Below are 13,988 nucleotides of genomic sequence, written 5' to 3'. Positions count from 1 at the left end.
TACAGCTTAGTCAGATCCACTTCCAGGAGGCCTCAGGAGGGACCTGAGGGACCTCAGGAGGTTTGCAGCCGACTCCACCATCTCTGCCGTCAGTGGCTGAAGCTGAGGAGACACACCAAGGCTCAGATCCTGGATTTAGTGATCCTGGAGCAGTTCCTGGCTGTCCTCCCTGCGGAGACAGAGAGCTGGGTGAGGGAATGTGGAGCAGAGACCAGTTCCCAGGCGGTGGCCCTGGCCAAAGGTTTCCTCCTGAGCCGGGCAGAGGACGAGAACCTGCTGAGAAAATTTAGAATTGCAGAGTTGAAAAGGACCCAAGGGTCATCTAGTCCACCCCCTGCAATGCAGGAATCTCAACACATGGTCCCCCATCCAATTTGAAACCATACTGGACCCTGCTTAGCTTTGCAAATGTGTCGGCAGTTTCGGAGCCGTATCTGTAAAAAAGGTAAACATGAAAGGAAATTGGGCGACATACAAAGATCTGTTAACAGAAGTAGAATACAAATTGATGGTGAAAGAATATGAGGATATAACAGCTCTGTTAACAGATTGGGAAGGATTTCTAAAGGTTTGAAAAGGAGTTATTAGAAAATAATGAGAAATTGTTATCAAGAATGTACAAACTACTGTTGGAATGGGAGACAAAGGATGAAGAGGTTAAAGCTGTAATGATACACTTGGCAAAAGATATAATATACCAGGTGAATCATGGGGAAAACTGTGCAAAGAGATTTTAAAATTCACAGCATGCAGTTCATTAAAAGAAAATTCTATTAAGATGATGTACCGATGGTATTTTAGTCCAGTAAAGCTTGCTAAAATGTATAAAGATACCTCTAATTTATACTGGAAATGTAAGGATAAGGAAGGTAATTTTTTTCCTATGTGGTGGACGTGTAAAAAAAGTAAAGGGCTTCTGAGAAATGATATACAATGAACTTTAAAAAATTATTAAAATTACGTTTGTTGAAAAAAACCCAGAGGCTTTTTTACTAGGTGTAATAGGAGGAGAATTGCCAAGGAAACAAAAGAGACTGTTTATTTATGCGACTACAGCAGCCAGAATGCTACTAGCCCAGATGTGGAAAGAAGGAAAGGTCCCAACGAAAGAAGAATGGATAACTAAGATGAGTGACTCTGCCGAAATGGCTAAACTTTCCGTGAAGATCAGGCACCAAGATGAGAAAAAATTCAATCAAGAATGGGGAAACTTTATAGACTATTTTAGAGAACACTGTAAAAACGTCAAAAGATTAGCAGGTTTGATGTAACATTGATGAACTAAGAATAGAATTAGGAGGGGGGAAAGAAGTTGGAATTAATTGTAGAAATGTAATTATATGCAAGGTGAATAAAGGGGGGGAATGGAAACAGGAGGGGGGCGAGGAAAAGCCATTTATTGCAAATTTGGATTGAATATCTATATACCAAAAGGGGAACTGTTGTTATTTTGAAAATAAAATATTTTTTATTAAAAAAAATAGTTTAGAAAACTTTTTGGGGCTCCCGTGCAGCTGATCCAACGGGGCTTTCCGGAGGCGAGACCACCGCCTCTCCTCGCTCTCTGCCCGGAGAAGCCCAGAGGCTCCTGCCGCTCGGCTCCGAAACGGTTAAGAGCAGCGGCAACAGAGCTGGATTCCTAGAGCGGAAGGAAAAAAAAAAGCCGACGGGAGAAAAAGAGCTTCCGCTTCCTGTCCCGCTTCCCCGGGGAAGATGCCGAACATGGCGGCGGCTGTCCTTCCTCGCGGAGGCGCTGCAGGTGGGTCATATCATATATTATAACGGGGGGGTGGGAGTGCTGCTGGACGGAGTGTGGGGAGGGATAAAAAAAAAACAACCCTATTAGGCAAACCGTTTCAATGTAAAAAAAATTCTGTCTCTTTTTTCTAGTCATCAGTTTATCCAGATTTTCACATCTTATTACTTTTAAATAGAGCTCTTGAAAATTGATGGTCATTTTGGTGCAGATTTCTCCTAATGGACACGCTTTTGCAAAGGACATTTCCCCTAATATTTACATTTGCCATAATTAATGCATTCTGTATATAATTCCGCTAAAATAATGCTTTATACGTCTTTCCCCCTTTCTATGGTGGTAGGAAATATATTCCCAATGGAAGGGCAGATCTTTCTCCTGCTCCTCTCCCTGCAGGCCAACTTCATTGGTCTCTCCATAGGGCTTGGGGTCAAGGCAAACCTTTAAGCATTGGAAAACCTGCAGGGGCTGCCCCTGAAACTAGTAATAACAATAATGATAACAACAACAATTTATTTATTTATACCCCGCCGTCCCTGGCCAGGACCTGGCTCAGGGTGGCTGACATGAAATATAAATTACAATAAAATGTAATAGAAAATTTAAAAAACCAGTTAATTAAAATATGGCTTAAAATACAGTGGATGAAAGATCCGGATTAATGCATCAAACACTGGTAGGGGCTCATTATCAAGCCTACCTAGTGGCAGTGAAGGCAGTAAAAAAATTACTGTATCCTTTTCTGCCTCCGTTGCATCCTCATTATGTCATCCGGCAGAGCTTTTCTGGGTTGTACGGGGCCTTCTACAGGCTGGCCCAAAGGGGGTGGTAGAACCAGCCGTAGCTGGCTGTGACTTCTTTGCAAAGCATTTTTAAGATAAAATTGCTTGCATCCACCAAGACCTTAACTCTGCTGTTAGTCTCATGGGTTGTCCAGAGCACAGTCTAGTCCTGTTGTGTTGGATGAGTTTTTTCAGTTGGTCAGGCTTGAGGATATGGACACGGTGCTTGGATCAGTCAGGTGTTTGCACTCTAGACCCTTTCCCCTCTTGGCTGATAAAATCCAGCAGGGAGGGAACACCTGGCTGGGCCAGGGAGATGATCAGTGCCTCTTTACAAGAGGGGGTGGTCCCTGCATGTTTGAAGGAGGCAGAGGTAAAACCACTCCTTAAGAAACCTTCTCTGAATTCAGAAAGCCTAACTACCGGCCAGTTGTTGATCTCCCTTTCCTGGTCAAGGTTCTGGAGCGAGTGGTCGCAGACCAGATCCAGGTGCTTTTGGAAGAAACTGATTTTCTGGATCCATTTCAATCAGGGTTTAGGCCTGGTTTTGGCATGGAAACTGCTTTGGTGGCCCTCTATGATGACCTCTGTCGAGAGAGAGACAATTGAAATGTGTCCCTGTTCATTGTTCTCCACCTCTCAGCGGTTTTCAATAGCATCCACCATGGTATCCTTCTGGAGCGACTCTCTGATCCTACTTGGATGGTCGTTCCCAGAGGGTGTTACTTGGGGAATGCATTTCAGCCCCATGGAAGCTTCAATGTGGGGTTCCGCAGGGCCCAATCCAATCCCCCTTGTTGTTTAACATCTACATGAAATCGCTGGGAGGTTTGGAGTACGTTGCCAGCAGTATGCTGATGACACTCAGCTCTATTTCTCCTTTCTATCTGTAGTGGAAGTGTTGGACCAGTGTCTTGCCTTTGTAATGGGTTCGATGAGAGCCAACAAATTGAAGCTCAATCCAGATAAGAGTGAGGCTCAGTTAGTGGGTGGTTCCCTAGAGCAGATGGGTGGGAGGTCACCTGCTCTTGATGGGATTACGCTTCCTCTGAAGGAGCAGGTTCGTAGCTTGGGGGGTCCTCCTGGATCCTTTGCTGTCGCTCAAGGCTCAGATGTCCTGTAGTGCCTTCCATCAGCTTTGACTGGTAGCCCAGCTACACCCCTATCTGGACAGGGATAGCCTATCTACCATTGTCTATACTCTGGGAAATTCAAGGTTAGATATAGATATGTGTTATACGTAGGGCTGCCTCTGAAGACTGTGGAAACTTCAGCTAGTGCAGAATTCAGTGGCCAGGTTGCTCACCAGAGCAAGGCGGTTTGAGCATATTACCCCCACCCTGCTCTGACTGCAATGGCTACCAATTAGTTTCTGGCCCCAATTCCAAGTGTTGGTTTTGACCTATAAAGCCTTAAATGGCTCAGGACCACAATACCTCAAGGACCGCCTCTTTGCATATGAACCTACCCGGATCCGGAGATCACCTTCTTCGTGTGCCGCCTCCTCGAAAGTTTCAGAGGGTGGCAACACGAGAACTGGCCTTTTCTTCAGTGGCTCCCCGTCTGTGGAATGATCTCCCCAGGGACACTCGCCTGGTGTCTTCATTATACACTTTTAGGCACCAGGCAAAAACGTTCCTTTTAACCAGACCTTTGGTTGATCTGTTTGACATCCTATGCCCTTTTCCAAATGTGGCTCTTTTCTGGAGGGGTGTTATTGGGTTGCTGTTTTTATTCTGATTATATATTTTGTGATATTTTCTGTGAACCACGCTGAGACCTCCAGGTATAGGGCAGTATACAAACACTGATAATGATAATGATAAAAATTTTATTATTTGTACCCTATCCATTTGACTGGGTTGCCCCAGCCACTCGAGCTGGCTTCCATCAAGTATAAAAGCACAATAAAACATTAAACATTAAAAGCTTCCCTATAGAGGGCTGCCTCCAGTTGTCTTCTACAAGTTGTATAGTTGTTTGTTTCCTTGACATCTGACGGGATAGCTTTCCACAGGGTGGGCACCACTACCGAGAAGGCCCTCTGCCTCGTTCATTGTAACTTGACTTCTCACAGTGAGGTGCGCCAATTCATCAGTTTGCCTTTTTATTCCATCAGGAGATGCTGAAGGGATGCTGGCAGAAGGGGAACAATCAGAAGTGTCACCACAAAGAGGCAAAGAGGAGGAGGAGCAAAGGAAGCTGAGGGTTCAAGATGGAGGCAGCGAGGGGAGACAAAAGCAAAAGTCGGAGGGTAAATCCGGTACGTCTCAGGGTGATGAAAACCAAATTCCCAGAGAGGAGAAGAAGCATGAATGCACAGTGTGTGGAAAGAGATTTGGTAATCGCTCCACTCTTACTTTACATCAAAGAGTGCACACAGGACAGAAACCATATACATGTTCAGAGTGTGGGAAAAGCTTCAGTTGCTGTAGCTCCCTTAAGTCGCATCAAAAAACTCATACAGGAGAGAAACCATATAAATGTTTGGACTGTGGAAAGAGCTTCAGTCACAGTAGTACCCTTATCTTGCATCAAAGAACTCATACAGGAGAGAAACCGTATAAATGTTCAGAGTGTGGAAAGAGATTCAGTCACAGTGGTACCCTTACCTTGCATCAAAGAACTCATACAGGGGAGAAACCATATAAATGTTCAGAGTGTGGAAAGAGATTCAGTGTGAGTAGTAGCCTTAAGTCACATAAAAAAAATCATACAGGGGAGAAACCGTATACATGTTCAGAGTGTGGAAGGAGCTTCAGTCAGAGCAGCACCCTTAAGTCGCATCAAAGAACTCATACAGGGGAGAAACCGCATACGTGTTTGGAGTGTGGAATGAGCTTCGCTCGCAGCAATGCGCTTACTAGACATCAACAAACTCATCGAGGCAGCAAACCTTATAAATGCTGGGAATGTGGCAAGAACTTCAGTCGCCTCGACTCCCTTTACTCACATGAAAGAATTCATGCAGGGGAGAAACGATATACATGTTTGGAGTGTGGAAAGATTTTCAGGCACAGTTGCAGCCTTACCTTGCATCAAAGATTGCACACAGGAGAGAAACCTTATAAATGTTTGGAGTGTGGCAAGAGCTTCAGTCGTGGTAGCTTTCTTACATTGCATCAACGAACTCATACAGGAGAGAAACCGTATACATGTTCGGAATGTGGAAGGAGCTTTAGTTGCCGTAGCTCCCTTAAGTCGCATCAAAGAACTCATACAGGAGAGAAACCGTATACATGTTTAGAGTGTGGAAGGAGCTTCAGTCAGAGTAACCACCTTACTAGACACCAAATAAGTCATATAGGGAGAAAATCTTTAAAATGTTTGGCATATGGAAAGAACTCCCTTCCTAAGCAGTAAAGAACTCGTACAAGGGAAACATCTTAGAAAGGGTTGGAGTGTCGGAAGATCTTTAAGCCAATGATCATGTTCAGCATTAGAATTTACTTCCATTAGAATTTTGATTCCTTTTAGTGGCCGTGTTACAGATTATCCTCCTGATCAGAGTTAGATTTACATAGCTGTATTCTGTTTTATTTCCCATGCATTTTGCATGTATTCATCACAAGTCTCTCACCAACCCTTGTTGGCGTGGCCAGAAGTATTCTACCTGAAGGAGCGCCTCCACCCCCATCGTCCAGCCCAGACACTGAGGTCCAGCTCCGAGGGCCTTCTGGTGGTTCCCTCACTGCAAGAAGTCAGGTTACAGGGAACCAGGCAGAGGGCCTTCTTGGTAGTGGAACCCGCCCTGTGGAACGCCCTCCCATCAGACGTTGAGGAAATAAACCACTATCTGACTTGTAGAAGACATCTGAAAGAAACTCTGTACAGAGAGTTTTAAATGTCTAATATTTTAACATTTTTTAATGTGCTGTAAGCTGCCCAGAGTGGCTGGGGAAACCCAGCCAGATGGGTGGGATATAAATATTAAATGATGATGATTTGATAAATGGATGCAACATTTTGATATTTGTGTCAATGTTTAGTTGTATTGTGGTCTTGAGTTGATTTTATTTTAACTGCTTTTATCCTCTTCTGCATAAATGTTGTTGAAAAACAGGTATGCTGTGTTCTCCCCCCAGCTCTCCGCTTAACTAGTATTCCCCCCCCCCATTCTGAAAATGTGAAATCCGCTATGCAGCTATGTGCAGGTATTTGTTTATCTGGTAATCTGGCAACGGAAGAAGATGCAACCTCATCAAGAACACAACACTAAAAAAACCAAATTATGTTTTAATTACAATTTTTAGCTACCTCAGATTTGCACAAAAGAGCGATCAAAGATTTAAAAATTCATGTGTGTTAGCGGGACAGTTTCCCTGTTGCATAGTCTAGTGAAATGTGATATTTTGGACCTGAACTCTGCTGATCAAATCCCTGATAGTGCAGGTCATAGTCCAGGAAACTTAACCCATCTTCTTCAAGGGATGCCTGTTAGAAACTGTCCTCTGGTCCCCCCCCCCCCATATGTCTGTTGTTCACTAAAATGTTGCACTTCCCATGACAAGGCGCAAGCCCTTCCTGGGAATTCCAGGCAGAGAGCTTCTGAACCCCAGACCCCAAAAGGAAATCCAACCTCATTGAGCAGGCAATGCTAAAGATTGAATTTTTTTATAATTCAGTTTTTAAGATATATTTGCCTGTGTTAGAAAAACAGTTGCCCTAGGTACTCTAGTGCAGGCTTGGGTCTCTAGCTGTTTTTGGACTACGATTCCCATCATCCCTTAATACTGCTAACTGGGAGTGATGGGAGTTGTAGTCCCGAAAGATCTGGAGACCCAAGTGTGGGAATCCTGCTCCAGTGAAAGGGGAGGATACGGACGTGAACTTTGCTGATTCAATTGTAGATGGCATCTTTCATAGCTCCGATAAGAGAGGAGTACAGGGAGCAAACGGCCTCTTCCTCTGATGACTTCTCTCCCCCTGCCTTGCTGAGCTCGTGTGTTTCTGCTTCCTTGCAGCCATGGGATCTGCTGCTGTTCAGGCTCATGCCACTCTCTGTGTTGCCTTGTCAGAAGCTGCCCACTGGTGTCCCCCAGCCCTATTCCCCCCCATGTGTGTCATTCACTATAAGGCTTGCCCAAGCCATTGTTCGCCACTGGCAGAGAGCCTGCCCAGACCCCAATGTGTCTGGTTGCTGCTGTTTAACTTCTAGTGCCAAAGGTTGCCCATTCTCCACCAGAGAAGAAGGCAAGCAGATCCTTAAGGCTGGGTTTGCTGCTGACGTCCACGGGAACGCCAGGATCTAAGCCAGGAAACCTTGGTCCGTTGTGGGGATCTGTTTCTCTGTGCTTCTTGTTAGGAAATTGATTTTGGAAATGCGATGTACCAGATTTGCCCAACAGGGCAGTGAAAAAATAGAAAAAATATCTGTATCCAGCTTTCGAACTCGCTGCCTATTGATACAACGCAGTCACTTTCACTGTGTTTTAATCCATGTTTACCGTTTATTTTAATTATTTTTAATAAGAAAATAGTCATTTTAATTTTTATTTACTGATAATGTCATTGTTTTATTTTTCCTGAACTGTGGATTTAAAAAATCCCAAACATATATGTACAGCTGCAGGTAAAGCCTACAAAAGATGAAACAGCCCCCAAAAAAGTATGCAATTCCTAAGAAGCCATTTACAACCCCCCACCCCCCATGCAGGTTTTCTCAAGAGTCAGTCCCACTGTTCCCAACAGGTGCTTAATCTCAGGGAAAAGCGGATAAATTCAGTTTTGGGATTCCCCAGGCAGAAGAGATTTTGGTCCTCTGAGGGTTAAATGCAGTGAGAGAGGAAATTATGCTTTTCTTTCCTCTCTGCTTGCCTGAACTCTGCAGGCTTTCGCCAAAGGTCTGGGGTGTTACAGATCCTTCCCTCACTATTAGTGCCACCTGGCTCAGATCCAGTTCTGTCCCAATGTGATTGCTTACAGGAATCTGTGTTTGACAGTGAATGGCCTCCCCTTCCTTGGAGGTTTTCAAGCAGAGGTTGGATGGCCCTCTGTCAGGGATTCTTTAGCTGAGATTCCTCTATTGCAGGGGGCTGGACTAGAGGACCCTCGGGGTCCCTTCCAACTCAACGACTCTATGGAAGCTGCCCATATACCCACCCACCCCTCGCCCAGCCTATTCACAAGGTAGGAACATAAATAACGCAGAAAAGTTGAAATGCAATCTGTGACCCCCTCCCCTTTTAACACAGTGGCTCCCAAATTTTTCTGATTCCCATCATTGTTATATACTGCCCTATACCCAGGGGTCTCAGAATAAAATCAGTATATTAAACCACAAAATACATAATAAAAATCAAAACAACCCCCATAAAAAACCAATCGCCTTACCCCAAACTATAAAATGGGACGCGGGTTGTGCTGTGGGTTAAACCACAGAGCCTAGGACTTGCCGATCAGAAGGTTGGTGGTTCGAATCCTGGTGACAGGATGAGCTCCCGTTGCTCGGTCCCTGCTCCTGCCAACCTAACAGTTCGAAAGCACGTCAAAGTGCAAGTACATAAATAGGTACCGCTCCGGCGGGAAGGTAAACGGCGTTTCCATGCGCTGCTCTGGTTCGCCAGAAACGGCTTGGTCATGCTGGCCACATGACCCAGAAGCTGTACGCCGGTACCCTCGGCCAGACGTTATCTGTTGATAATACAGTGGTACCTCAGGTTAAGAACTTAATTCGTTCTGGAGGTCCATTCTTAACCTGAAACTGTTCTTAACCTGAGGTATCACTTTAGCAAATGGGGCCTCCTGGTGCCACCACACGATTTCTGTTCTCATCCTGAAGCAAAGTTCTTAACCTGAGGTACTATTTATGGGTTAGCGGAGTCTGTAACCAGGAGCATCTGTAACCTGAGGTACCACTGTAAAAATAAATAAATACAACATAGACATCAGGGTTTGTAGCTACTGACAGCCTAGTCCCGAATTTATACAATCCTCTTTTTTAAGCCTTCCAAGTGGGTGGCTCAGTATTGCCTGTACATCTCAGCGGAGAGGAGGAAACTACCAGCCCCACATATTTATCATATATACACATATGGGGTTCGACTAGGTGACCATTGAGATCAACAAACTCATGTTCTCTAAAATAGTCTATAAACTTTCTCCATTCTTGATTGAATTTTTTCTCATTTGATGGGTAAGATTAGCCATTTCGGCATAGTCAATCATCTTAGTTATCCATTCTTCTTTCTTTGGGACCTTTACTTCTTTCCACCACGTCTAGGATAGTAGCCTCTGGCCGCTGTAATCGCATAAATAAAGAGTCTCTTTTGCTTCCTTGGCATTTTTTCTCCTATTACACCTAGTAAAAAAGCCTCTGGGTTTTCTTAACAAACGTAATTTTAAGAATTTTTAAAAATTTCCCAGAAGCCCTTTACTTTTTTACACGTCCACCACATAGGAAAATGTGGAAAGAAGACAAGGTCCCAATGAAAGAAGAATGGAAAGATGATGGACTCTGCCGAAATGGCTAAACTTTCCGTGAAGATCAGGCACCAAGATGAGAAAAAATTCAATCTAGAATGGGAAAGCCTTATAGACTATTTTAGAGAACACTGCAAAAACGTCAAAACATTAGCAGGTTTGATGTAACATTTATGAACTAAAAATAGAATTAGGAGAGGGGAATGAAGGTGAAATTAATTGAGGAAATATATAGTAATTAAATGCAAGGAGAATAAAAGGGTGGGATGGAAACGGGGGGGGGGGAGTCAATTAAAAATGATGATGACGATGATGTAGAACTGGCAAATTACAGTTATTGCAAATTTGGATTGGATATCTGTGTACCGAAAGGAAAATCGTTGTTAATTTGAAAGTTGAAAATAATTATAATAATAAATAGTTTAGAAAACGTTTTAGGGCTTCCGCGCAGCTGATCCAGCGGGGCTTTCCGGAGGCGAGATCAGCGCCTCTCCCCGCTCTTTGCCCGGAGAAGCCCAGAGGCTCCTGCCGCTCGGCTCTGAAACGGTTAACAGCAGCGGAGACAGAACTGATATTCCTAGAGCGGAGGGGGGAAAGGCTGTCGGGAGAATTGCAGCTTCCGCTTCCTGTCCCGCTCCTGGGGGGGGTGGGGGGAGAGATCCCTGTCATGGCGGCGGCTTTCCTTCCTCGCAGAGGCGCTGGAGGTGGGTCGTATGTATTATATAAAGGGGGAGAGACGGGGGGGGTGCAGCTGGAGGGAGTGTGGGGAGGGGTGAAAAAACCCCATTAGGCAAACCATTTCAATGTAAGTTCTTTTCCTCTGTCTCCTTTTTCTAGTCATCAATTTGTCCAGATTTTCACATCTTATTATTTTTAAATAGAGCTCTTGAAAGTTGGTCAGCATTTCGGTGCAGATCTCGCCTAATGCACACGCTTTTGCAAATGGTATTTCCCATATGTTTCCCATAATACCCCCGCTTTTTAACATCTGCATGCAGCCGCTGGGAGAGATCATCAGGGGGGTTGGACTGGGTGTCCATCAATATGCGGATGAGACCCAGCTCTGCCTCTCTTTCAAATGGGAACCAGTGAAGGCGGTGAAGGATGGATGGCGGCTAACAGATTGAGGTTGAATCCTGACAAGACACAAGTACTGTTTTGGGGGGGGCAGGTTGGCGTGGGGGACTCCCTGGTCCTGAATGGGGTAACTGTGCCCCTGAAGGACCAGGTGCGCAGCCTGGGAGTCATTTTGGACTCACAGCTGTCCATGGAGGCGCAGGTCAATTCTGTGTCCAGGGCAGCTGTTTACCAGCTCCATCTGGGACGCAGGCTGAGACCCTACCTGCCCACGGACTGTCTCGCCAGAGTGGTGCATGCACTGGTTATCTCCCGCTTGGACTACTGCAATGCGCTCTGCGTGGGACTACCTTTGAAGGTGACCCAGAAACTGCAACTAATCCAGAATGCAGCAGCTAGACTGGTGACTGGAAGTGGCTGCAGGGACCACATAACACTGGTCCTGAGAGATCTGCATTGGCTCCCAGTACGTTTCTGAGCACAATTCAAAGTGTTGGTGCTGACCTTTAAAGGCCTACATGGCCTCGGTCCTGTATACTTGAAGCAGCGTCTCCACACCCATCGTTCAGCCCGGACACTGAGATCCAGCGGTTCCCTCATTGCCAGAAGTGAGGTTGCAGGGAACCAGGCAGAAGGCTTTCTTATTAGGGGTGCCCTCCCTGTGAAACACCCTCCCATCAGATGTCATGGGGAAACTCAGCCAGATGGGCTGAATATATATTATATTTACATTTCCCATAATTAATGCATTCTTTATATAATTCAGCTAAGATGATTCATTTATAGGTCTTCCCCCCTTTGTATGGGAGTAGGACATCTTTTCCCAATGGAGGGGCAGATCTTTCTCCTTCCTGCAGGCCAACTCTGGCAGGTGGGGGACCTTCCTTGGGCTCCCCATAGGGCTTTGGGTCAAGGTGGCCTGGAGTGCCTTCCATCAGCTTTGGCTGGTGGCCCAGCTAAGCTTCTATCTGTACAGGGATAGCCTATCTACCGTTGTCTATGCTCTGGGAACTTCAAGGTTAGATATAGATATGCGTTATACGTAGGGCTGGCTCTGAAGACAATTTGGAAAATTCATCTAGTGCAGAATTTACTGGCCAGGTTGCTCACTGGAGCAAGGCGGTTCGAGGATATTACACCCATCCTGGTCTGACTGCAGTGGCTGCCAGTTAGTTACTGGGTCCAATTCAAAGTGCAAATTTTGACCTATAAAGCCTTAAATGGCTCAGGACCACAATACTTCTATCCTTATGAACCTAAGTTTTGCGTATGAACACAGTTTGGCGGCACACAGTTATTCTCTTGTTTCTTTTTCCTGGACTTTTTTGTGGGGGTGAAAGGGTAGGGCTCACAGTAGGGTTAGTTGGGATGGTGGTTGGGGTTGGGTTTACCTCCAGGCGGGTATGGTACAAAAGGAGGGAAAAGGAGAAGTGAGATGGTTGGGCAAGACGTGATAAAGAATGTGAATATTGTGTGTAAAGCTCTTAATGTTAGAGGTTTGGTTGATCAGGTGAAGCGAGTGAGGATTGGGAAGTAGATTTGATGATGATGTTTTTTTGCAAGAAACATATAGTGGGGGGGTGGGAAGAGGGAGGTTAATTTCCCTGGCTTTGTAAAAGGGGAAAAATTTATGGCTTCTGGAACTTTGAAAAGTAGAGGGGTGGGAATAGTAATTAAATCCAATGTTGACTTTGTGAAGAATAAGGTGTTAAGAGATAAGAATGGAAGGTTTGCTTTTGTTCAAGGTTGCTTGGAGGGTGAGCCTCTGGCATTAGCATCAATTTATCCCCCTAAGAAGCACCAGCTGGATTTTCTCTATAGGTGTTTACAGAAGCTTGAGAAATTCTCGCCTTATACAAAAGTGGTTGGGGGGGGGACTTTAATGTTAATCTACAAGGGGGAAATAGTTCCAAAAAGGAAAAGGGTATGAAGTTTAAAAAAGTTATGTGGGAGGTTTGGATTATTGGAACTATGGATGGAGTTGTTCCCCAAGGATTACTCATATTCATTTTATGCTAGCCCACATGGAACATTCTCAAGACTGGATGGTATTTTAATATCACAAGAGGCTAGGAAATGGGTGAAGGGAATAGATATTGGAATGATTAAGATCACTGACCATGCCCCCATATCTTCTTTCCTTCAAACAGGTCACATTAATAGGTCTTACCCTTGGTTGGTAGCTGATGAGCAGAGTAAGTTAAAATATAAATTGCGGTAGAAAGGTATTTTGAGGAGACTCTAGACCCAGAAATCCCATTAGCAACAAAATGGGAAGCAGTGAAGGCAACCATTAGGGGAGAATGTATTCAGAGTTTGTCAATGTTAAAAAAAGGGAAAGATAGAAGGATTAAGGCGGTAGAAGAAGTAGTTAGGTTATTGGAGGAGAAATTTAGGATGTCTAAGCAAAAGAAGGATAGGGAAAAAATAGATCAAAAGAGAGAAGAGTTGAAAGTTTTGGATATAAATAGAACCACTTTAAAGTTATGGTATAGTAGACACAAATATTATGAATTTGAAGGGAAAGGAGGGAAAATATTAGCAAATAAAATTAGGAATTATCAGGAAAGGAAAAATATTAGAGCTATTAGAGATGATAAAGGGGGATTGGAAACAGACCCTAATAAGATATTGGAGACCTTTTTAGGATTTTATAATCGATTGTATGCAAATAAAGGAATTAAGGACGAAGAGGTGGATCAATTTTGTGAAGGATTGGAGCTCCCAGAATTACAAGAAGAAAATAGAAGGGAATTAGATAAGGATATAACAGAGGAGGAAGTTAGATTAGCAATCGACTCTATGAGTGTGCAATCGGCACCAGGATTGGATGGGTACAGTGTGGTGTATTATAAGCATTTTAAGGGTATATTGGTGCCACCTGTGACTGTACTGTACCAAGGAATGTTGAATGGAGCTTCAACTCCACCTTCTGATTGGAGCCAAGGTTG

The 13,988-nt window shown here is 44.5% G+C and overlaps 1 protein-coding gene across 7 annotated transcripts in view; it reads left to right on the top strand.

Moving 5' to 3' along the window:
• The first annotated feature begins 1,675 nt into the window (after positions 1-1,675).
• LOC308580618 (uncharacterized protein) overlaps positions 1,676-13,988 on the top strand; it is a 40,497-nt gene continuing 28,184 nt past the window's right edge. For 2 of the 7 annotated variants that reach the window (XR_014004838.1, XM_081182536.1), the window contains exon 1: positions 1,676-1,759. Coding sequence is in view for 6 of the 7 variants with exons in the window: in XM_081182536.1 (XP_081038662.1) it covers positions 1,714-1,759 (46 nt within the window). In the remaining variant the exon portion in view is untranslated. Of the gene's footprint in view, positions 1,760-4,657; positions 6,725-10,604; positions 10,665-13,988 lie in introns of those variants that run through there. The other 5 variants (XM_081182541.1, XM_081182537.1, XM_081182540.1 and 2 more) reach the window with 5 other exon arrangements.

The sequence above is a fragment of the Podarcis bocagei genome (assembly GCF_964188305.1).
Source record: "Podarcis bocagei genome assembly, chromosome: 2".
Taxonomy (NCBI): domain Eukaryota; kingdom Metazoa; phylum Chordata; class Lepidosauria; order Squamata; family Lacertidae; genus Podarcis; species Podarcis bocagei.
Note: the sequence above shows the minus strand (reverse complement) of the source record. Positions and strands in the feature narration are given on the sequence as shown.